The sequence below is a fragment of the Thermobia domestica genome, chromosome 4 (genome assembly GCF_964235325.1).
Source record: "Thermobia domestica chromosome 4, izTheDome1.hap1.1, whole genome shotgun sequence".
NCBI classification, from domain to species: Eukaryota; Metazoa; Arthropoda; class Insecta; order Zygentoma; family Lepismatidae; genus Thermobia; species Thermobia domestica.
The window spans coordinates 277,444,337-277,471,010 of record NC_137457.1 but is presented as its reverse complement, the minus strand read 5'-3'; the positions used below and the strand labels follow the sequence as shown (position 1 = coordinate 277,471,010).

The 26,674-nt window shown below is 34.2% G+C and overlaps 1 protein-coding gene and 1 non-coding gene across 7 annotated transcripts in view; one reads left to right on the top strand and one right to left on the bottom strand.

The window, feature by feature from the left end:
* The window catches only part of LOC145684078 (uncharacterized), a 155,501-nt gene that overhangs the window by 90,657 nt on the left and 38,170 nt on the right, over nt 1-26,674 (top strand). For 5 of the 6 annotated variants that reach the window (XM_081755946.1, XM_081755944.1, XM_081755942.1 and 2 more), the window contains 2 exons: nt 12,018-12,134; nt 18,725-18,911. In XM_081755946.1, coding sequence (XP_081612072.1) covers nt 12,018-12,134; nt 18,725-18,911 — 304 coding nt within the window. The remainder of the gene's footprint in view (nt 1-12,017; nt 12,135-18,724; nt 18,912-26,674) is intronic. The other variant, XM_081755947.1, reaches the window with a different exon arrangement.
* TRNAT-GGU (transfer RNA threonine (anticodon GGU)) lies at nt 12,731-12,803 on the bottom strand. Its single transcript has one exon. It is a non-coding gene; the product is annotated as a tRNA-Thr (tRNA).

The window sequence follows — 26,674 nt, the reverse complement described above, 5'->3', positions numbered from 1 at the left end:
AATGCTGAAAAAGCCTCATTCAAAAAGAAGTTTGTCAAGCACTGTTTTGGGTGTAATAATAATAAATCTTCAAATTTGAGTTTTATGCTGGTGTAATTCCTGTCGAGCATTTCTTATGAGAAGAGAATTGATATTAAACCACAATAAATATAAAAATTATAACATTTTCGGTAGTGGCATGAATTTCTTATGTCATTCTGAGAATTTATTTTAAACGTCCTGGTAGGTAAGGAGGAAGGGTAACATTTATAATTTCTCTTGGCAACCAGTAAGTTATAGGCCAAGTTTTTTCAATAATATTAACTATCTTGAGTGAACAAAACAGATTCTTTTGTTGAGATGTAATGTTACCATAGTGTTGTCTATAAAAAGAAACAACAAAATTTGAATCCAAATCGCGCAAAACAACATGCCGCTACGTCAATACCTATCAAAATAATTGTTTTTAACAATCAGTTCTTACTTGGAAACATTTTACATTTTGATTCATTTATTTTCGAAGTGATTTTATTTTAGATGTGTTTCTATATCATGACATCGTACAATTTATTTGCTGTTGAAAAACTGAATATAGAAACAGGCGATTTCAGCTTCCGCACCATCGTTATGATGCAGTAAAACTGCAACTTGCGTAAACAATTCAATATTAAAACAAATTTTGCTTAATATCTAGTGATCTGGTCGGGAAATCCATAGTTCGACGACCATAGTATTAACTCATTTGAGAACAACAGATTCTAAATTTGAGAGAATATTGAGAAAGTGCGTCAGTTAATTGAAGAATGAAATATTTTAAGCATGGTATAAATGTTGATATGATAATTTGTAAATGAAGTAATATATATATATATATATATACAGAATGACGTGTTAGCAGTGTCAATTGATTTCAGGGAAAATTATTTGAAAGACTTGCTGAAAGTTGGAGAAAATAACATCAGCATTATAAAAGTGTATGTAGACATAATCATGAAGGAGGTAGTGAATTATTATAAGTTTTGAACCTGCTTTAAGCTTCAAGCACCGCTGTACGTTTCAGCACATTTTTATTGATCGAATTGACTATATAATAATACGTTTCTGAAGATGGAAAACTATGCAAGTTCTATAATGAAGGGAAAAATAAAATAAAATAAATCTCAGCTGTGATTTCTCACTTTTTATGGCTAGCAAATAAGGAACGAAAAGAATTTTGTACTAATTTTCCTTGTATGCAAAGCAAAAACAAAATAATATTAGTGTACTGTCGTGCTGTGGATTGTTCTTTCTGTTGCATATTAATGAAGTATCTGTTTCTATTCAAGACTTTAGCACTCGCTATTGATAGATGATATGCAATTGCCAAAAACTCAAAATCCAGAGAAGTTGAATATATATTTATGTTCCTTTTAAGAAAGAAGAAAAGAAAATTGAGGTGACGGGAGATCTGCAATGTATCACAAAATTTGAGAATTTGAGTATTATTATTCACAGACGATTTTATTATGCAGGTTGCCAGTGCTGCGAAACTTCAGTTTTATTCAGAATTCAATTACTTTGTAGTTTTCAATTAGTATGGACCTTAGTGTTACATCAAACAATAGTAACAGCAAAAGGTACAACTGTTGATTACACGTATATTTTATAATTTTGAATGATTCTTTAAAATACTATCACTTTATTTTTTGACGCTCAGTTTATCTACAAGTGTAATTTCGACAAAAAGTTGTTTTGAGTGGACATCTTGTGTACGGTTTTCAAGGATGGAACTTCCAAAGTAGTCAAAAAAAAAAAAAACTCATCAAGAATACTAAAAAATTTATAAATGACAATTGGGGAAAAGTAAAACTGTCACTGTTGACTCTTGTTACGTTAAAACGAGGTTATGCGTTGTAAAAGCTTCTTCGCCAAATTGTCTCTTTACTAAGTAGTAAACCAGGTAAAGATTGTTTCTTCTCAAATATCCTCTTAAACGTAAACATTCAGTTGACTGGTGTTTAATATTGACCTGTTTCCTGTAATAACGTTATTTTGTTGCTGAATGTAAAACTCCTTGTACATGCATTATAATCATTATGAAAAATAACAGTGAAATTATAAAGCAATAATGAGAATAATAATAATCTGTTTCTATTCTCAGTAGAAATGATATCAAGTCGTGTTGAATACAAAACACAACAAAATAAAAGCAACAATAAATCAATTACCTCCAGGTTTTTATATCTGTTTTCCTTCCAGGTTTATATACGTTTTTCCAGACAGTTTACCAAATATTTTAAAAGTTGCAAAAATCTTCCTTAATTAAATAGTTTCAGTACTTACTGCATATTATTATCAATTAAGTGGACAAAATGTTCAATAAATGAGATACGTTCTCAGATTATACAGTTTGAATGCATTTCTGATGATTGCTGCTTTCTGCTGTAATAGAAAAAAACATTGTGCTTCTGACATAACATTGAGTTGTGTTGTAGTGTAATAAATCATTAAAGTTTTTTAAGTTGTAATAAACATAAGATAAGGAAATTAAATCTTCAAGAATCATCAATGGTAAAATAATTATGTAAATTGTAGTTGCGATGTGTTGAGAAGGGCCCAACGATTTCCGAAGTCTTTTTAATTTACAAACCGAAAATTTTAGTTAACTTAGATTATACCGGATTTTGAAAAGAAAGAAACCTTGACATATTGCTACAAATGAATGAACGTACTCATCACATAATCCCAACACTGCTGATGTGTAATCGATATGTCAGTGCAAACGCTAATATTAGTGAAAAATATGGAAGCGGTCCAAATCCTAGTTGTAATTTTGTTACTTTCTTCTCACCTTTCCGTTCCTTACTTGCGGTAGAGATTATACTAACCATTTTAGTGAATCCCATCTCGATTACCCAGCGTCAATTCATTCTCATCCATTCATATGATTCTTCAGCTTTTCACTGATCGCAATTGTTTTCTTTGGACATAGATACTATGTTTACGATGAATTGCAACTGCAGAATGCGAATTATAGCACCGTTTACACTTGGCAGGCGCTTCTAATCACGCTCCACAATGGTTAAATGGCCGACGTCGGTTTAGCCAATGGGAGATGACCAATGAATAGTGTTACCTTATCTCAGTTTCGTCAACGCGCATGTTCTTCTCTGATGGATGCCATGAGTTGCAATTCATCGTCAAATGAGTAAGGTTTACAGCGATTTATGAGTAAGACTGCGCGAATGGGCCAGAAAAAAAAAAAAAAAAAAAAAAGGATGATAAAGTATCGTGTTGAACGTGCCAATCACTTGGTTCTGAAAGGTGTAGATTCTTGTTTTCTGAATTGTCTGCGGAGTACTTAAATTTCAGGATCAGCTCATTATGACATTGTGACCGTTCCAAAATTGCTCCAAAACTGCCACAAACCAGTTTTAGTGAGCAGGCGGAAACCTTTGCGGAGGTTTTAGGAAAACATATGCCAAAATATGATAAGTGCCTTAAACTCTGTGCATGACTGTGTAGAAATATAGCAGAGGATTGTACCTATATTTCGTACACAGTAAAATTTATTCTGTTCATGTACGTGTTTTATTCCTACTTGACCAAAAGTTGAAAAGAAACAGCTCTCGGATTATCCAGACTCCAGGTCCTTTGAATAGGTTCAGATATGAAATCCTCTATAAGTATATCTAGTCTAAGTTCACTAACACTGACGTTTCTGGTGTGAAATGTATGCCTGTGGCCAGGAGCTTTACCCGTGTATTGAAATAGTGAAATACTTTCAAAACAAACGCTCTTCGTTTATTCTCATTATGAACTATGATGAATGAGGCGCGAAAATATTAAATGAATAGTCCGAATGACACTCTAATGCGACCTACTTGACTTTTAGTAATAGTTTTAAATGGGTCGTTTTTATCGTCCTGTAATTTTGTAATATAACATGACACAAGAATACACCACTTGAATATTACATTTTTAATGACTCCCGTTCGGACGACCCGAGTTCAATTCCTGGTAGATCATATTTAGTTAAAATCCTTGATGAAAGGTTCATCACTCACATAGCTCCAGTTCTGAAACGGGATTCATCTCCAAACCACCAACCAATTATATATTAAAAGACATTGTAATACTGCCTTTCAAGCGGACGTGTTCTGGAATATAGAGGAGTGAACTGTAATTAAATTGACTAATCTGTTCCGAAGTAGTTGATAAAATATATTATTTTAGAGTATTTTTTCGACTTTTATCGGCTAGTTTCTCGTGGCATTTTAGAATTAGCTAATTAGATCATAAGGAGAGCCCGTAAGTTTAACTGTCCCTTTGCTTGTTCTGTTTCGGAGAACCTCAAATAACAGTGTTTTAAGTATGTACTCTGTTATCAAAGATATCGGTATTCTGCTACATACGTTGTGAAACCTATTCTAACGAAAGATATACTATCCTTAGTAAACACACAGCACTTGTGATAATACCGCATACTCAACAGTGGTACAGTCAAGTAGTCAAGTACAAAAGCATGGATACAATGAAATTACCTTAACATTTAATTTTTCTTCGTCTATGGCTGCGAGAATTAGAAAGTAGGTGAAGTGGTATGATAAAATATGTGTTTACTGGGCACAATCCAATTGTATATTGAGACATAGAGATTTCGGAAAGTGTTGGGCTCTTTCTCGTCGTGTAGATTTTAAAATAGTCTCATAAGCATTAGGTACATAAAAACATACTGCGCCCTGTATGTTATTCAGAGTGGACGATTTATCTTTATACACCCTTGTAAGTTTTAAACTAAGACAAAAAAAGCCGAAATTTGTACCATGCAAGTACCGGCAGGGGAACATTGTTTGGCATACATTGTGATACCACAACGTTTACAGTGTTGCCAACCCAACATAAAGTTGTATTTTTTCAAATAGCACTGCGTCAGATTATTAGATATTTCAAATCTAGGTATTAAATAAAACATACAATACTTCACGTGTTATGTAGTGTTGCAAACTAAAGACGGGACAGTATTACAAACATAGAAGAACAACCAAATTTTGTAGGTTTCTAGAACAGTAATGACACAAGTGGAACGGATGGGCAATACACATTCAAAGTACGTTAATGTCGAATATTATGAACATCATGTAACATATATCGAACAAGTAGAAACTAGTTACAAGGAGTTAAAAATTGGCAGTTTTTTAAAGGCTTTTATTTCGAAAAAAAAAAAAAATGTTTAGATAAGTATCACATCCAATGACGTACACTCATGTCCAAAATGATTGTCGCATATCTATAACTCTTCTTGTGAGAATATAATTTGATAATGATTTTGAAGGGTACTTTTAATACCGATACTATGTATAGAATCGGGAAATGTATATTTGCGGTAAATTTCATAGGGAAAGAATTTTAAATACGAAAATTAGAATGAGTAAAACAAAATGTTGCTAAATGGACAAGAAAGTTTATTGTTCTTATTTACTGCTCTTTTGACATGAAATTTTCCACATACATATCTTTGCCGATTATACACATACTAACATTATTAAGAAATACCAGGCGAATTCGTTATCAAATTATATTCTTACTACAACATATTTATAGATATGCGACAATAATTTTGGACATGAGTGTACATGGTTTTCAGTCGACACAAATATCATAATGTCATTTACAGCAATTTGATCCCTCGAACTATTTTGAAGATATGAAAAAATGGTAAAATTTTATATATTGCATAAAGTGTCGTATTTGTGGAAACTTTTTAAGACTTTTTGATTTAATTTTCTTCTGTAACATTACAACAATACTTTCTGGTAGGTGTAATTACAGTAAGTTCTCGGAATGACATAATTTTTAGCCACGTTATAACAGTTTTTACCATATTTCCAGAACGGTTTGAGATATCAAGTTGCTATAAACACCATTATAATCTTCACATTAAAAACCATCCTTGCAATTGAATGAGGTGCTTATCTAGAGTTTTTCGAACTAAAAGCCTTTGAAAAAAGACAAATTTTCAACCCATTGCATTTTTGTTCCTATTTATTCGAAATCCTCACAGTATTAGACACTAAAGTACTTCGGATATGCATTGCCCTGTCTTTTTAAATTTACGTTATTACTGCTGTAAAGGCCATCAAAACTGGAATGTTCCTGATACTATAGCGTACTTAGTTTGTAACAGTGAGTAATAAATGTAACGTTGAAAGTTTTCGTTTTATATAGTTATATATAGATTTAAAATAAGTAATAACCTGACGTGGTGCCATTTGAAAAAAATAAAACTATGTTGGCTTGGCAACACTGTTAACCTTGTGGTATCACAGAAGCCAAACAATGTCCCCTGCCTATATGTATGTAAGTGGTACAAAATTCCACGATTTTTGTGTATTAGTTTAAAAGTTACAAGGGCGTATCAACATAAATGGTCTACCTTGTATATAAACACCCATTTTTATTGTTAAAGGAAATCCCACTTGTGAGTAGTATGTTTGAAAAAAAGAAAGCTTGTAAAAAATCGAAAGAAACTCAGGCAGTGCACATTTGACGAAATGCTATTTAGGGATAAGGATAAAGTTTGTAAAAAAAAAATAAAAAAAAAATAAAAAACTTTTTCAAAAGCGCTGTACCTTTCTCCTATTAGAGGAGTCCTTAATTATTTTGAACCAAATTATTGAAGAAAAAATCTTAAATATTTGAACCTAAATGTCTGAGAATTGAATTACCGTTGATACTAAAGCGCATAGGGCGTGATTTACATTCAGGTCAATCTTAAGACTTTCCTTGTGCATTATTAATCGATCATGGTTTTATTGTTTATTTTTAGGTTTTGAAGGTAAGTGACTTATATGATCCTGAAATGTTTTGTATTAATAAGGTAAGTAGATTTTTTTTGTTTTTTTTTAAGAGATATTTTTCACCCAGAATAAGATAGAATTTTTGGCTTTAAATTGCTTGAGAAAGACAGGCAAGTTACTTTAACCACGTTACTATAAATTAAGTTCGTCTACCTGATTTAACAGATTTAGTATTGTGTACAATCTGGTTCAAAAGTAATGGAATACATGACTTTATTTTAAAATACGTATATCTTTAGAGTGAATGATCGATACTTTAGCTTCTAAAAGATAATTAGAAACTTTATGTTAATTGAAGAGATAGGTTTTTGAACGAGATTGTGCAGTCAGTGCTTTCTGTCAAGGTTTTCGTTTTATATAGCTTAATTTAGATTTACTTCAAGAAGTGTGCTTGTATTGTTATAAAGTGACTTACTTATTTATCAGCATTCCCTTTTAAAATAATAATAATCGTAATAGTAAGATGGTATGGGTATATTATAATTTGTAGGCTTGAAGTTGATTTTTTAGTTGAATGATACTTATATAATCGTAAAATTGAGACTGATTGTTCAGGAACTTTGGTGTTTGATGTGTTCAATTACGAGTTCATATTTCGTTACCCATAGAATTACTTAGCAGTACAGTTTTAAAATCAAATCAGATTTTCATGCTTGGTGGCCTTTATGCCAAAAACTGGTAGATAAACCTATTGTTAGAGATTACACAGATATAAAATATATGCTTCCGTATCGTATCCGCAGATAATGAGATAAATATATGAAGCCTATTTGTTGTACGAAAATTACAATTTCAAAAATAGTTCTTACTATAACAATTGTTCCCCCTCCGTTATTTCCTTGAATCCTGTGACATAAGATCGATAAAACTCATATTGCTCTCTCTTACTACTGTAAATCAACCACGCTTGATAAAATGCAATAAAAGTCATGCGATGGAAAACGTATCTACTTCCTTAAGATACTCGTGAATGCACATTTCTGACAGAAAATTGTCAAGCTGGGTAATATCATACTTGTCAATCAATTTTAGAGCAAATTCATTTTTCTTTGTATTACCTTACCATAAGTGTCTTTGCTCAGAATGCAAAAATAAAATGGAGATAAAAGACCTACCAGAAAGAAGAATAAACCACCTCACAGAAACTCCCTAAAGTCAGATTAGCGCTTTTCATCTATATATATAAAAGAGAACGCACAAATCCTTTGTGAACTCATCACGCTAATACGGCTGAACCAATTTCTTTCATTTTTGGGGGGTTATTAGGATTTGGACCCTAGATGGTTTTTATCATATCACTTTAATTTTTAATTACCAGTGTCTTGAGATAATTGACCATTCAAGTGTCCATACGTACAAATCCTTTGTTATTAGTTCATCATAGGTAAAAATAAACGTATTTATATGCAACCCGCATGACCATGTGACTCGGCGGGTTAACATAAATGACAGGCGCTATAATGTTAACATTTACTGAAATTTGAAAGCGAAAAAGTAAAAATTATCTAAGTAACAATGTTTATTGCGTTCCGGGGTGACCGCAGCGAAGCGGGGTGAACGCTGCTAGTATTATTATAAGGAAAAAAAAATCAAATTGACAAAACTCAGTTTTATTCTGGCAGTTACTTGTCTTAAAAGGGTAATTATACTTTATTGTAAGATGTATTAGTAGTGTTTAGAAGAACGTCGTTAAAGGTCTTGTCATTTTCGAATATCCGCATTTTTATCCGCTACCCGTACAGGAACAAAAAATATATTTGCATCCGCGCAAACTTGTACCTATATATTTTTTCTAACATTTATTTTACTTAACTAATTTCCTGCAAGGAAGAAAGAAATAGGGTACAGTATCTGGTAGAGCGCTGAGTTCTGAAGGTGTGGTTCCTGGTTTGAATTGAGACCATATAAGCTTGTGATGAATAACATCTTACTTGTGAAGGTTCTCCCGTTTCCTTCCGTAGTTAGAAGCATTCGCGGATATAAAATAATCACATCTACATACGTACCGCATCCACCAAGATGAGATAGCAAATATATATAACGTGTTTGTTCTATTACAAACCCGCATGAAATTACAATAGGACTTCATGCTTATTATGGGATTTGAAAGCAAATTCAGCGAAACAGTTTTGCTTGTTCGGTTACTTTTTCCCAAAAAAGTAATCACATTTCAATATAAGACGTCAATAATAAATACTATTTGAAAGAATTATCACGAAATTCTGCTTTTCCAGGAATATCTGCAGTTGTATCAGTCATTCACTCAGAAACTAAATATATATCCATAAAGAAGCTATATTAATGCGGATGTCCGCCGCATCCGCGCAAACCTCCACCCGTAGTTGATACCAATAATTCTTTCATTATCAATTTTGTAAATTTGTCCTATTCCCTTTCAGTTTACAGGGCATATCCGCGGAGCATTAATATTTCGTTTCAGTTCAGTTCTTTAATTATAATTCCCATGAATTTACGGATCATCTCCTTAACCTTAGGGCAGTGGTCCTCAAACTGCGCCAAAGAGGCTCCACGAAATGGACTGGACATCAGAATTATAATAAAGTTCAGGATTATGTTCAGTCTTTGGGTACTGTGGAAAAATCCTGACAGATTAAAGGCACGGAACGAAATAGGTTGGAAAATCACTGCTTTAGCGAATAAGCAAGGGAAGTTGAAGTAAATATTCAGTTTGTCTCATCACAGAAAAGGGTGTAAAATGCAAATTTCGACCAAGATATTTCTATTAATGTTATGCCATATCTGATAAAATCACTACTATAAGCGTGTAGTAAAGTAAATTGTGAGTTTATAATACGTCCATGAAGGTCATTGTAATGAGCGAGCAAACAATCAATAATAAAGTGATTGTACATTCATGTTTATACTTATATAAACTATATTTATTTGTTTCGTTATTCTTAAATCGTAAAATTAGTTGTATTTTTTTTTTTTTTTTGTACTTACGTCTTTATTTTTAAATTAAGACCAAGTACAAAATTATACTTGATATTCAATATAATACAATAGTGTGAATTTGAAACTTAATGTGAATTGAGATTATATTAAAGTATATAGTGTGACTGTGTGTGTGCGTGCGTGCACGTATAAGAATGTTATTTATATTACAAGATGATGGTGATAGTAGTTTTGTTATTGTTGACATATGTGTGAGAATATTAGAGGATGTATTGAAGCAAATAGTCTAATTCAAAATCTCTCAATATTTATGGTATTATACTCTTGAGAATTCTGTATATTTTCCATAGATTCTGTGCACTTGATGTCTATTTTCCGTTGTATTTTCACCTACTAATTATTATTATTATTATTATTATTATTATATTTTCCAACATTTAGTTTTTCCTTAAGAGATATGACAGAAAGCACTGTATTGTATTTGTTATAGTTGATACAACACTCCTAGAAACAGTTATCATTTTTTTAATATTCTTTCTCCGTTATCAGTATTATGTGTAAGTTGTGTGTGAGTGTATGTTTGTATATATGGTTGGAGCAAATGAGAGAATGATAATGTAATTTAGCATTGATGAATTTTAAGCTTGGTTTTTGCTTTTTTCCTTTTATTCTTATCTTTTTCTGTAAATAGATAAATGCCGATTGTCCCTTAATTAGTTATACAAAAAAATGTTTCTATAGTACTTGAGTCAAAAGTTGCATTGCGGTTAAGTTTTCTACTTAAAAAAAAAAAAAAAAAAAAATGCTTCTCGTATCAGTTAATGATTGGGTCGCGTAAACAGAGACATCAGATTATCTTCATTGAGTTTGGAGTAGAATAATAATAAAAATCTGACAGTCGCCTAAAGCATTTAAAAAATAAGTTTAAAAAAAACGCATTTCCATTGTTGGAGGAAGTACATTTCTGCCAAATCTTTCTCTTTATGAATGTAATTGTTGAGAGTTTACGTCAAGTCTGCATACTGGAAATGAAAGATATCTCAGATTTTAAGCAAGGAACCTTAAGACAAGTACTGTATCAACTTTCAGCCATTATATTTAGGAAGATAAAGATTTGACAAAAATGTAATTCTTTGAGCAACGTAGGGTTTTGATGAAAACTTTCTGATGGTGGAAGAAATTAACACTGAAGCTGTTCGCATTTATACATATACATACATACATATATATAAAATGAATTGTATTCTTCAAGTGATTGTCAGACTTCTATTATATATTATTTAATACGCGTTCTATTGTTTCATTCTGTAAATTTTGGGCTGAAATAGCTTACAGATGTTTCGTCTGCCCTATGACATGAGGAGCTCATTCTCGTAGGCAATTTTGGATTCAGCTTGTGGTACTATGGTAGATAACTTTGAATCCGTGAGATTTCGTAAATTCTTATTCCCGGCGGGAGCTCATGTGGTTCGGATTCCACGTTAATCAGTAGGTCCACGTCTCATATAGCCTCGCTGCTGAAAGGGACGCTAAACTAAAATCAACTCAACTCAATTCGTAAATTCTTCCGCTTCTGTGTACTTTCTTCATTCATCTGTATTTATCATGCGTTTCCTTTAGCATATATTACATAACTACGTGGCATTAATCGTCACTAGAGTACAGAGCAACTGCATGGAATCCCCAACTACTAAAGATTTAATTTCATTAGTAAGTTACGATCTTAACTTTTTCCGAATAGAATTAAGATTTGTTGCATTTCAGGGAAATAAGTTTAGTAGTTTCTTAACATATGGGGCCGCGTGGAGTTCGTGGTTCGATTTTAGTTCCCGCCAAGTGGGCTTTGTGGTGGATAGCACCATATGCCTAGATATTCTCGGGATTCTTCGTTATTCCCCCATTATTACTCATCATCATCTCCCTCAACCTCGCTGCATAATCATGGAAATTAAACTTAAAAGAAACATATATTTCTGTATAACTAATGGATGGACATACGGCATAATTATAAACTTCAAACAACCATTGTGCATCTAGTTTGCATGCAAATAGTATCATACATTGCCTGTAGAGAAAATAATAATGAATGCAAGGATACCTTTTTAAAATGCAAACAAAATAAATAAATAGTAAAGAAAAAAGTCAGTAAGGAATATCTTTCTGAATCCAGAATGAGATTGATAATATATCATAAATGATGAAATCACCTGGGTTTGTGATTATTGGTCAGTGTCTAAATCTATGTTCATGCTTTAATAACGTCGTGTATAATGATTGTGACAGGAGAAGGCAGGCGACCAATATTTAATCGTCCGGAACTTGAGAAGGTGTTTGCAGAAAGGAAGCAGACTATAGAACAACGCACAGTATCATTAATTGGAGAATCCTCCCGTGGAGCAGGTAATATTCGTAGAGAAACATTTCCGTTTTTATTTTAGAAAGCAGTCAGTTCTTGGTGAACCTTATACACTGTCCGCACTTAGAATATAGTGCAATGTGAACAATAAAATACATGTCGTTTTTACTATTGTATTTGTTTTTACTATACTATTGTACTTTACTACTACTGTATTCAATGCCGCACAGGAAACTGTAGTTCACAGTTCACCTTGTAAGAAAACTAATGCTTCAATAACGTATAATTACAACAAATATCACTAGAATTCGAACACTGTTCGGCATTGGAGTTGCTGTTATAACAATTCTATATGGCGATGCGCGCAGAATGTATAATATGTGGTAGGAAATTACTAAAGAGCAGAGAAAACGTTTTGCTAAATGTACTTGAACGAAAATACCTGCTATTCACTGTGTAAGACATAATTAAATTGAATTTATCATCATGTGTGCATTTAACAATAACGGTATGAACTTGTATCAGCATTTTGTGAAACTCGTATGCTTTGTTTGTGGTGGTTTGTGTGTACTGGCAAACGTGTGACCCTTACTGCCTATTTCAAACTACCTCTTTTTAACGCAAAGAGTGAAAAAGCAACTGACTGGACCGGGACTCGAACCCGGGAACTCCGGCATACCGTGCCGATGCGTTAACCACTATGCCACCCAGTCCGATTCCCAGAACATCCACTCATTTTCTCACTTGAGGTTGGTGCTCACATCTCGGACCACGTGGGTTGTACCACAGGCCCTTGCTGTGATTGGACAATCCTGTATCCTTATACCTACCACCTTATGATAGTTGTGATTTCATATATACTAATGATGAAATACTATTATAGTCCGCTTCACCCGAATTGGCGTGTGGCATCAACCAATAAGCTCGCAGTATCCTGTTACTTAACTTTCAGGGAGGAATATAATCATTCATAATTGATTCTGTCCCTATTTGTGGATAGTTCGGGTGACGCAGACTATAGTATTAGATAATATCAAGAGTGAGTGAGTGAGTGGCTGTTCTGGGATGCGACCTTTGGTGGCGTTGTGATTAACGCATCGGTACGGTATGCCGGAGGTCCTGGGTTCGAGTCGCGGTCCAATCACTTTTTCACTCTTTGTGTTAGAATTCGCGCCTATAGAGGATTGGATGTGTAAAATAAAAAAAGAAATCGATTGTTTTCTCCTTTCGTTAGTATATTTGATTTTCGATTTTTTTTTAAAAAAAATTCGTATTAGATATTTTCTTAAATTACATAGGTATCCAGTAGATTGATTATTGATGTAAATTAGTCAGTATGTTTTCTTTGTTCTTTCCTTGGATGTTTTATTCGTTATGATTACGTAATATAGTAATAGTCCTACTGATTGTTAACAAAGCAAGCAAGAACTCTGTGATGATTTATGGATGTTGATCGTGAAACACGTGTTATTTAAGTTATTTAGTCGTAACAGTTCAAGGATGGATATATTTTATCGTTTGGCTTACATTGCTGTATATATATTCTAAGAGCGGATACAGTATATTCTACATTGCTAATTATATCTTTTCATGTTTCAATATAATATGAAACGTCCCATGGTTCACTCTCCTCAGGCTTGGGGGTAATTCTATCTAAATTTTGCTCATTCTAGCTTTGAAACTACGTACACCTTTAAATAATTAAATATGACTAAAGCATTACTAATCTGTGGTATGTTTTTGACAATATAATATCGCTTCATCAAATAACTACCTGATAAAAGACAGTTATATTACTGAAACTGAACACAAATTAGTAATAATAGTGTTTGCTATCGTCAGATTTTTATTATTTATTTATTTTTTATTTTTAAATATGAAACTAAAGAAAAAGCACCACAGTTTTACAACGTGTTTCTCTGATACTTATACATACTATCAATATTACAGATGTTTTACCGTTGTCAGTGATAACTGTGCTCCAGAACACAACTTAACAAAATTTGTAATGATGTGTGCCGTTATTGTAAAAAAATGTAAAAAACTGTAGGTTAGATTAGTGAGAAATCTTGAATCGCTTTTTTTTTTCGTTGTTGCATACTAAATGAGTAGTTAAGAGAAACGTCCCAATAATATTGAAACTATTGGCATGCAAATGGATATACTGGTTGTATATATTTTATTATTATTATTCAAAATTAAAATATTTTTATTATTTATATGCAAGGAATTTCTCAAGAGGAATCCTTAGTAATTTTGCTCGGTGGTGATATCCACAATTCTGAGTAATAAAGAACATGTGATGACTGAATGGTAAAAGTTTCTCTGGTGCTCTCGGATTCGATCCAAAGCTTGTAAAAGTTTGTGGTAAACAAGAATGTTTTCTCGCGTTTCACTGTTTTTTTTTTTTCTTTTTTCATTCCACGAATTCTTTCATTTATCAGCCCTCTCTTTTAGACTGTAGAGTATAATCACAGGATGCTAATTTAAATATTTTATTTTGTACTATTGTGCAAAAGACATCGTATAAATATGCGTCCATTTTTTTTAGCAGACTTAGAGATAAAACTATGTAAAACTCAACAACTAAATCATGCAGAAGCGGATAAGAATGTTCGTTATTCCCAAAAGTTCATATGCCACCATAAGAACAAATGATTTTTAAATGTGTTAAAATGTATGATCGATCAACAAGCAGTTGGATGGATAATTACAGATTTTTTTTTTTTAATTAATGTCTGATGTATGTATAATGTGTGAAAAATGAACTGGTTGCTATTGGCAAAGTTTCCTTAGCAGTATGATTGCTACTTTCTTTTGGGACTTAAGTATCTCCTACATATAAATATAGTCCTTTATTTGTTATTTTGTAAGTCATAGCAGCTGTGTGCTACAGTCGCCAAAGTAACTTCAGCAATGGAAATCTACTCTGTACGTTTGAATACTACAATAAGGTCCTTCTCAAACGCTATCAATAGATGGCGTTAGTATGCAGGAGCTAACGAGAGAGAAGTAATGAAAAGATATGTACATTCGAATTTATTGTTCGACCAGGCTTTAATTTGCACATATTGCTAATATCCCCATTAAACCTCAATCAATCAATCAGTTAGCACATATAAACACGTAAGTACAAAAAATTGTACAGTACATACATAGCAAACAGCTAACGCCCTTCAAAATATTCCTTCACGACGTCGAACGGTGGGGAAGATACTGAATACCGTCAAGTGTTTGAGATCCGCCAGTGTGTATCACCTGTCACCGCGATGTTATGATGATATTCCCTTTCGTAGCAAAGCAGTTCCCACAAATTACTCCTTTAATTTCGGAATCAGGTGATGTCACAAAGACTAAGATCGGGCGGATAAGGAGGATATAAGATTTCCCACCCTCACCACTTAACAAGCCCCTAACAGAAGCCTCTGTATGGACGATAGTGCTATTAATGGGAATTATGGCTTTGTCTCGCGTTGCCGGGCGTTTCCACCTCAGTGTACGACAGGTGCAGAAGTGATCTGTAGTATTGGAGTTGACAGTGTGGCCCTCACGAACAGAATGAAACTCAAGAACACTTCGGCTGTTATACTCCAAAATGAACATTACCTTCTTAGGAGATGAATTTTGTCGAACTTCGTGGTAAAGTTAGATGACGCCACTTACTAAACTAACGCTTGCATAGAAGTTCATACGGTCGTACCCAAGTTCCATTAATAGTGAAAATTCGCTTGATCATGTATCCCTTGCGTTGAAATCGCTCCACATGAATACGGCATGTCTTGTATCGAGTCCACTTCTACATCTCTGTTAATTTATGGGGCACTTATCGCTCATATATCTTCCGCGTCTGTAAATCGTGTCATAACATAAGGAGCATTCTCCACACAAAAGAATACCCATATATGTGGATAATTCCTGCACAGTTCAGCGTCTGTCTTCTGCTAACCGTTATTGAATCACTGTCACTGACATTCCTTTTTGAGTCGATACGGGATGTCTACAACACAACAGATCACCAGTATTTGCGCGTCCTTGTTTGAATGCCTCGACACAGCCTACAAGAATTTGACATGGTGAAGTACTTTCTTCCATTGCTCTAACACTAATGTGCTGCTGTAGCACAGAGAATTGCAAGATTTTGAAGTATGATCATTGTTCCACTTTACTTAACCTTAGTTGTGGAGAGCACGGTCGGAAATACACTGCGAGTTGCGTATGCTAATCCTTCAGCACCTCTATACAGTTAAGGCATTGAGAAACACTTTTCAGGTGACGCGGTAGCTCAGCGGTAGAACAATCAGCGATCACCTTAGGCACATGAGGTCCCTGATTCAATCCCAGCTCCCTCCAAATGGGCTTTGTGTTGGACGAAAACAGAGTGGGTGGGGTTTCCTGTGGTTCTCCCGTTTCCTTCTATATCCGTTATTCCATCATTATCATCCATGTCAGTGTCATGGAGTGGTCAGAAGGTGGCTGACAATTCAAACGGGACAGGATACCTTTGCCTGATGAAGCTCATGCTGACCTCCCATGAACAGTGACACCAGACGAGTTTGTGACAATTGTTCATGATATCGTTCTGAATAATCACTGTTATGACTATCAAAACCATATCTGAACGTGTGAAAACCACTGTCCATCCAAGCGTGAAAACCATGAAAACCGTTAATAAGTCATGGATTTCGTATACCATGAAAAAACCTAGAATAAACCATCAATTTCGTTATCAAACCTTGAAAATCTAGAAAATTTTCAAATTAATAGAAAAAAAATATCAGAAGAAAATAAAAGTAGTTTTGAGTCGTGTAACTGTGCTTTGGAACTTCAAATTTTAAAAGCTGGAGGAGGTAAAGGGGCGGGTCGTACCTTGGTTCCACTCTACCCTCACGCGCTTTGGTTTCACACCGGATAGTTTTTATTGTCGTTGTGTAGTGAGTAAAGGTTTATTATAAAGTTTCTGACCATGAAATTGAAACATTTTAGACTGTTAAAACCGTGAAAATTACGTGAACTCGATTATTTAGTTGTGAGTAAAAACCTTGGGTGGGTTCCACGAATTCTCACTGTCGATTAGAAGCACCCGAGTTCAGTTTTCAGAGGCACATTCGAACCATATTGGGTTGACACAAACAACTTTGTGAATTGTCCGGCTACTCAGGACAAGACATAGCTTCATGATTTCGACACTGAAACGAAAGAACAATCGAAGCAATGGAAACATAGCACGTTACCACCACCCTAGAAATTTCCTATACACCCCTCAGCAGCGAAGTTGGTGACATCGATCTTCTGGGATGCACAGGGTATGCTGCTTGTGACTTCATTAAGAAAGGTCAAATGATGAACAGGAGTATTACTGCAAACTCCTGCAGAAGTTGGGCCGCAATTGCCGACAAAAAATGTGGCAAACTGGAAAATGGCGTAATAAAATGACACGCGCCTGGTACATTTCCTTTCTAGGTGGGTTAGGATTTATCAAACGCTCCTCATAATGATTTTCATTGCTGCAGCTGCATCCATCACTCAAAGAGCCAGTAAATAAAAACAAAAGAAGTCTTTCGTACTAAATACTTATTAAATTCTTCTCATAGCGTATTAATTTTAAACAACTTGATAGCCAAATATGTTGACATTGAACACATGTTTTTTATTAAACATCTAAAGCAAAACTCCTTGCCTCTACATCTTACGGCCGGACAGATGGCACACATTCTACTGAATAATGCATGGTAAACACATCGGCTTTTCCCAACGCCTTATTTCTGGCTTTCTTAGCCGAAGTTTGTTACACAATTATTCTGATACTCAATCCCCTAATGACATTCACAGACTGACAATTGTATGCCCTTACCGAAATTGAACCTAGGCCCTAGCATGTTAACCATTCAGCGGCATGAAAGCTGATATTTCTTTTTCTCATAAGAATGGATATTACCACTCAGTTCATTTTAGCTATAGGAATATTCTTTAATTTTGTGTGTATGCTTCAGTTACACTGTGAAAGAAGTAATGGGTGCCATGACAGAATAGGTATTAATATTATAATTTTAATCAAGTTTTACTTTTAAGGATACGACTTGAGCATTAGAGAGTGAAGTATATTCTTTAAAAATCTAATGGGATTTTTAAAGTATGCGCGCGTCCTATCGTAGAATTCATATTTTTCATAGATTACATATTCAAAATATATTTAATAGAAACTACAGTTACAAATGTTAAACAATTGACATTTACATGAGAAATTCATGTTAACTCCCTTGGTTCTTTACAAATGTTAGTTCAGTATTTAAGCTCTTGCCATACTTATTAAAACATACCTTTATCAGTGGTTTTCACTGTTGCTTCAATACAGTTCTTTGTTAGCAGATACTTAGGAACGGATGTAGAAAAGAGATCTTTCATTTTTTAAAAAAGACGAATTTAGGTCAGGGACCAAATAGGCTACGTCAAAAACTGGTTACTACCAACAGCTAATCAGTAACTTCTACATATATTGGAATACTCCGCTTCCGTATGCTTGTGCTGAATCTAATTGTAAATTAGGTGTAGATTCCATGAGATTTAACAAAGCTTGTTTCGTTATACTAATATTTGATGTATTAATTGTGTTCTGCAATGATTGAATATATTACAGGAAGCAGCCGGTTTGAATCACCGCCTTCGTCGCGCTTCGAGGACACCCCAAGGGATCCTTATTATTCCGATCTCAGAGGACCTAGTCGCTCACATGAGCCAAGTTATCGTAGAAGTAGGTCTAAAGACTATGATCGCGGACCAAGCTATGGAGATAGGGATAAAAGGAGGGATAGAAGTTTTGACAGGTAAAATAATCATATATATATATCTTAAAATATATTCTGTTCGTTAAGAACTTAGTGCGCTTCGAAGTTCATTGATCAGTTTTTAGTAAATAGAAGTTTTCGGATTTCTAGAAAGGCAACTAGTATTGTGTAACTGAAATGTTTGTCCGGGTTCCCTCCACTTTGAAAATAAAGAATTGATACACGATGGGGATAGGGTGATTCGGAAATACCAACACCTGTCTCGCTAAATAAATGTTTCTTTGTAGTAATATTTTTATGGAAATGTAGCAAACTTTGCTTTGCTTTTGGTGTTTTCTTGTTGAAATTTACAAAACCAACTGGAAAACCATATAAAATCTCATAATTTTGGCACTTGTAATAGCTTTAATAAACTAACCAAAATAGGCTTATCACCTTCACTACCATCAAGCTCAAGTTCACAACCAGAAATTCTTATTAAGGTAACTCAAAAATTCACAAAACAGTTCGTAAAATGAACTTCCTTCAAACATATAATAATTATGTAGAAGCACTGTGGATTTATTTTAGTTTAATTTAAAGTCCTTAGGCTCCACCGAGCCAATCCATATACATTCTTCGAGCTTCTGTTATATTGTTTCTTGGCTTCAATTTCCGGTGGGAGGTCATCGGATTCGGATCCCATATTAAGCTGTAGATCCACGTCTCATACAGTCTCAATGCTAAAATAGACGTTAAACTCTGAAATGAAACTAAGCAGCCAATGTTTTGGTTTTGTCGTGCTTTATCGTTTTACTGTTTATTTTTGTAAGTTCATTTCGTTTTCATGCATTGCCAGTCTATGTCGAGTATTTTTTTGCAGAACAGAGAAATTTATTCAGTGAACTAGCTGCATCTGCCGTTGAGACAGGAGATTGGAATCTTTTTTAAAGTCCTCGCAGCTCAATGGACTAGGATTTCTGTTCTTTTTCGACATGATTTCATTATCGTTCTTTTGAGTTGTTTCATCGTCTTCATGAGCGTATAGAAACCCTTTATGGCATGATTGTTAGCACCTTTGAGACTGCAGATTCAAAATTCGATTTTCGGTGGAGCTCGTGTGTTTGTTCACATCTTATATAGCGTGTAGTGAAAAAAGATGTTAAATTCCTGATACATAAACAGATGAATCTACTAATCGTAACCATAGGTCATGAAACTAATTGAAACGAAGCTTTTAAAAAATAAAAATTCGAAAACTTCTAACTAGATTTTAGATTAAAACTTCTAACTTTAGATTTTCTTTGTAATTCAAAACTTAAATTTCGTAAGGCAAAGTTCTAGTAAGTAACTAAGAACAACGTTTCAGCTTAGGTAAGCATGAATATATTTTTCATTTCATTATATTTTAACCAGTTGCACCTTTTTAGACATGTAATTGACATATTTTGTTTGAAATTAACATTGTTATATGTGAAAAAAAAGTATTTTTCAGCAGCTTTCTTAATAAAACAAAGTGGTACTAATATAATGAAAGTAAAACAGAATGAGAGACTTGACTACGTGGTTGGACTTGAAACACACCGTCCTGATAAATTTGTGCTTAGTGTTAACTCCTCAACACATAGGACTTTGTGTGTTTGTGTCTAGTGTTTAAAAACTGTGATGATCAGTGTTGTATTCCTTATTCCAGCTCCTTAGTGGATTTCGATCTACTGTTTCATAATTTCGACAGAAATTGCTTATATATGAAAGCAGTTTGTTTCCCATTTCTGCAGCCATCTTTATACAGTGCATTCACGAAGAAGAAGAATAATATAATGAGTGATATAGTTTGTCTAATATATGTTTAAAAAATTATATATATATTTTTTTAAACCGTCCTACTTTTTTATGTAAGTGAGATCAGAAGATGAAGAAGATAACGGAGGAGCCTTGTGCAAAGTGTGTGCTAAGAAGAGACAAGCTTCGTGGTGTAGTAAGTGAAAAACAGGAATGATTTGATAATCATTAGGACATTGTAATGTTTACGAACTATTCACAAAAGTCTCTTGTAACGTAAAAATAAAAAAAGGACGGTCTTGTGTGCTATTAGTTAGTTCTTTTCCGAATTATGCATGACAAAGGCTTTTTTTGGGTGGAAAACTGTATTGTCATTACAGCAAATTTAAATATATTAAGGTTTCTATGGGAAATTTTGGTGGTAAATGTAATTTGACTGAGTAGCTTATAAGGGAACTTGTTAGAAGTTACTTGTCCAATATGTGTCTAATAGTGTAATTTATTGTTTTAAAATTGTTTATATTTGTGAAATACTTTGGACTTGGGAGCGTAGTTAGTAGGGAAGAGCATGGTAATTAGTAGACTTGGGATGAACATACAATCAATAACGTAAAAGTTTTTAGTATTGATGGGAAGATGACAAGTTTAGATGTGACAGTTTCTAAAAATAGAACTTACAAGTATTTTTGAAACAGAATTCCTTCGTTTTATTAAAAAAAAAAAAAAAAAAAATCAATCGTGAAAACATTGGTTATATTGTACAGAATCTACATGATCTATCCAATTTTAACCAACGTTAGCATGAAGGTAGTCCTTGACTTGCGTGTCACGCATGTGAAACGTATTCCTTTGGTTTCCGTGTTATGGACTCTCAGAATTGGGGTTCGGACTCCGGAAATACTTCCACTAATTTCTATTTAGAACAAGAATTAGTGGGAAGTATGAGGTTTGGCTAAAAAGTAATGGGAATGGCAACCCTGTCACTTGTATACATGGAACAGTGCGGAGCGAATTCGCGCAGAACAACCTTGAACCTCTAGAAGAGAATTATACTTATGAGTTGCCGCTCTCGGTCGGTTTTAATGTGAGTAGCGATTGAAGAGAGAGGTATGCAGTCGTTTTTCCGGAAGAATGACAAATGTGAAAATTAAGCAGTGCACTAACTTGAAATTCCTTGTGAAATTAAAGAAATCACTGAGCGAATGTTCGAAACTGTTGCAGGATGTGTATGGTGATAATACGATGTCATACGCTAGTGTTTGTAAATAACACAAACTCTTCAGTGAGGAACGCGAGAACGTTGATGATGATGATGATCAAAGACTGGGTCATCCTGTCACAGCAACAACACAGGAAAACTGACTAACATTGTACGGAAAGATCGCAGGCTCAGCGTTCGAATGATAGCAGATGTGGTGAGCATCGAGAAAGAGTCTGTCCGCACAATTCCGTGCGACCATTTGAACATGCGCAAAGTTTGCGCTAAAATGGTATCAAAAAACCTGAAGCAGGGAGCACGTGTACAGCGGGGGACACTTCTAAATGGTACAGCCATATGGAGATTTACGGCTAAGGTGTACCATTTAGAAGTGTCCCCCGCTGTACAATGATATAATAGAACGTCTGGAAGCATACTCGGACTTGTTAACGAAAATTATCACTGTTGACGAGACGAGGATCATTCAGTGTGATCCTGAAAAGAAAAGCCAGTCCATGCACTGAAAACTCCTTTATCACTGGGAATGAAAAAGGCACTCTACAGCGAATCGAAAGTGAAGGTCATGCTCATTCTATTCTTTGATATAGGTGCCCTCCTGATTGAATAGGTACCATCAGGTCAGACAGTGAATAAGCAGTGTTATCAGCAGGTTTTGGTGAAGCTGCAACAACGCGTGACATAGAAAAGGCCCCTCTTGTGGAAGAACAATAAATAGATTTGCATCACGACAATGCTCCTTCGCATACTGTTTTGACCATCAAGCAATTTCTGGCAGCTAAGAAGACTCTTCAAGGTTGGAATACCCACCTTATTCGCCGGACTTCGCATCGTAGTTTTTTTTTCTTTTTCCGAAAGTGAAATCCGCCCTCAAGGGAACTCCTTTACAAACTATGGAAGAGGTGAAGCTGAAAACGGTAACGGTATTGAAGACCACGACACTTGAAGATTTCCACAACTGCTTCCAATAATGGAAACTGTGTGTGCAAACGCGCAGAGAGAGAGGAGAGAAATATTTTGAAGGGGATCACCTTTAATTTGTAAATGTGTGACAATAAACCGTACTTTTCGCATCAGTACCGTTATATTTTAGCTACACCTCGTACATGGAACTAATATGTTACTTATTAAGTGAATGGAGTATGTACTGTAATAAAGATTTGCGAAAATCAACGAAGAACGATTTCTTTCCGTAGTAGAAAAACTTTCGATATATATCACTATAAACCAAAGTATTCTTTTTCAGTTACTGCAAATTTACATCTTTGTATCTTCTTTCACTTAACCATTGTACGAAAACCAAAGTATTCTTTTTCAATTACTGCAAATTTACATCTTTGTATCTTCTTTCACTTACCGTTGTACGAAAACCAAAATATTATTTTCAAATTACTGCATATTTATGTCTTTGTATCTTCTTTCACTTAACCATTGTACGAAAACCAAAGTATTCTTTTTCAATTACTGCAAATTTACATCTTTGTATCTTCTTTCACTTAACCATTGTACAAAAACCAAAGTATTCTTTTTCAATTACTGCAATTTTACATCTTTGTATCTTCTTTCACTTACCGTTGCACGTAAACCAAAATATTCTTTTTAAATTACTGCAAATTTACATTTTTGTATCTTCTTTTACTTAAATTTGTACGATCAAGTTCAACAGTATCTATTAACTTCCACATTTTGTATGAACAAATGCTATAATACCTGTTTACGATCTGTTTGATTTGACTACATACCGTATCTGTAGAATCGTGTGGAGTTAGTTTGTGCTATCATTACCAGTAGAGTTAGCCATTTTCATAATTTGATCATTCTGTTTGGAACCAAAGGGGACAACTTAAACAGACTTTACTGTAACTATTGTAATGGCTTAACGCTGAATAGCAGAGAACAGTTTATACATACAATCCTTCAAAATTTGTTTATTTTTGTGTATAGGTTTCGTCAGTTGAGTTTTTCCTTTAATCCTAAAAACGTCGTCAGGATAAGAAGGCGACGAATTAAAATAGAACAGAGATAGAATGGAAATAGGTAGAGATATTTTGTTACATCCTTTGTGTCCAGTTATCATAATCAGCTCGTAGTTATTCGAATCTATCAATATATATGACGAAGATGTACTGTACATATCAGAGGCGCAAAAATATAGCATACGAACATCGGGTCTGTCTATACACTTGAAAGAAGCAACATATGAAATAAAAAGTCACAAATCGTAAAATGAAAACAAGCTACCTTGGAAAGGAAGTTGGATTTACGAATCATTCTTATTAAAAAGGAAAAAGCAAAAATTAAATTTAAAATGGACTATTTAACAAATTGTTATATCATCGTCTAAACAGCACATCATCTTCGCAGCATACGGTAGAGGGTTCAAATTGCCAGTTGTAACAATGTACTTTTTGTAATATCCAGATTCTCTGCCAAGCCACTGATGAAAATTTTAACTGCTAGATGTCATTGATAAAACTGGCAAATATAACGGAAACTCCTTACATTGGCTATAGTGTTGTAAAAAAACGGTTTTTTTTCTGTGAAGTTTTTTTTCAATAAAAAACATCGTTCTTTTTCATGTTTTTTTTCAAAAGTCTGTTTTTTTTCTGGCAACTATTATTTATTGATTTATGTTGCAGATTATTGAAATAATCAATAGAACTTGAGTCGAAGCCCTCGTAACTTACAAATCGTTTGTTTCTTTGTACCTATACGAGCAAAATTGTGTGATTATTCCTTTCGACCCCAGGTCATTTTTGGCGTTTTCCTACATTTCCAGTTAGTGACTTATTGCTCAAAAACTATTCATTCGATTGATATGGTTAAGGCCTTGTTTTTAAGAAAATGGATGTGGCTAGTTTTTGGTGTAAGTTGTATTGCAGTGTTGCCAACGGGTGGGAAATTATTGAGGGAAATGTAGGGGTGAAAATTTACAAAAAATTCCCTAACCGAAATTCAAAATTTTTTTTTCTAGCACCACTGCCGCTATATGGGTTGAAGTCACCAAAAAACATCTTTGGTGTGTTGACAAGGTACAGTGAAATCCTGAAGTCGCTGGCTTCCATTCAAAGAGGGAAAGAAAAAATTCTGTCATACACATGAAATTTTGACACTTTTTACGCCTCAGAAGCAAAAATCAAATATGCCGGGGTACAGCTTCTCTAATTATCCTATTGAAACTTTTTATGGTGCGTTCTGTAGGGCAAAGAGGAAGCTTTCAGGTAGTGGTACGTTTGTTTCAATGTAGCCAGTAAGAGGGTAATAATAGAGGGGAAAAGGAAAATTTTCCGAATTTTTCACCTAATAGCGGGAATTAATTGTTTTGGCTGGAAACGCTGCCATCAGACAGACGAAAACTATTCGAAAATTAATCGGAGTGCTCCAAAAATATATCCTACTAGTATCATGGCGATATATAACAAAGTAAGCATGAAATTTAAAAAAAAATCTCATTTTACCTCAGAAATTCACCATTTTCTTACCATTTCCAGAACATGGTTTATTATAAACCTCAACTGTACTTCTCCTAATTATTCTAGTAAAACTTTTTATGGTGCGCTGTGTAGGCTAAGGATGAGGCTGTTAGACACTGGTACATTTGTTTGAATGTAGCCAACAAGAAGGAAATAATAGAAATAAAAACGAGAATTTTTTCCAAAATTTGCCCCTAAAATCTGGAATTAAAATTTTTTGTAGCTAGCAACACTACTATCAGACACACACAAACTATCTTAAAATAAGCTTTGGTATCCCTCTAATATATCCTACAAATATTGTGACGATATCTAATAAAGTAAGCATGTCAATAATAAATATCTCATTCTACCTATAAAAAATCACAGTTATCTTTCCAATTAGAGAACAAGGTCCACTGTAAACCTCAACTGTACTTCCCCTAATTATCCTATTGAAACTTTCTATAGTGGGTTGTGTAGAGCAAAGACGAGACTTCCAGATACTGGTACGTTTGTTCCGATATAGCCAACAAGAGGGAAATAATAGAAACAAAACATATAATTTTTCCAAAATTTCCCCCTAAAATCTGAAATTAAAATATTCTGTAGCTGGCAACACTGCTACCAAACAGACGCAAACTATCTTAAATTAAACATTGGTACTTCACTAATATATCCTACAAGTATTATGGCGATATTTAAGGAACAAAGCTTCTAATTACCAAATATATATTACGGTAAACGGAAAAGTAAGGGAAAATTAGAAAAATCAAGGGCTAGAACCTAAATACGAATTTTACGTGCGCCCCCTAATTACCCCATTGTAACGATCTGTACTTTCGTTTGTTAAGTGAGAACAAATGTTCGATTGGCGTAAGTTGACTTGCACTCGGACGTATAGGTACGGATTTATAAACAAAAATTCCTAATTTTTTGCCCAAATATAGGAGAATTTTAATTTCCCTAATTGACAACACTGCGCGCAGGCCCGTCCAATTGATGTCAACAGTTAGGTATCCATCCGAGGTATCTACCTGGCAAGTCTTAAGGATGTCTTTCTACAACGAAGGAAGCTACAGGAAAAAAAGAAGTAAAGGAAATTCGAAATTAGAAAATTCTCGAATTTTTGACTGGGGTGAAATTTGAGAAGGAAATTCGACACCAGAAGAAAAAGAAATTAATATGTTAAACTATAGTCCAACCACATTTTGCAAGAATAATATCCCGATATTTTAATTAGTGTCCACACTGGAGCGGATTAAACAAGTGACACACCTGTGTGTGCCACTTTGGCCACCTGAGCCACCGAGTATACATTTGATTACATTTTTTTGACTACTAACTCGTGTTGTTGTTGTAGTTATAGTCTC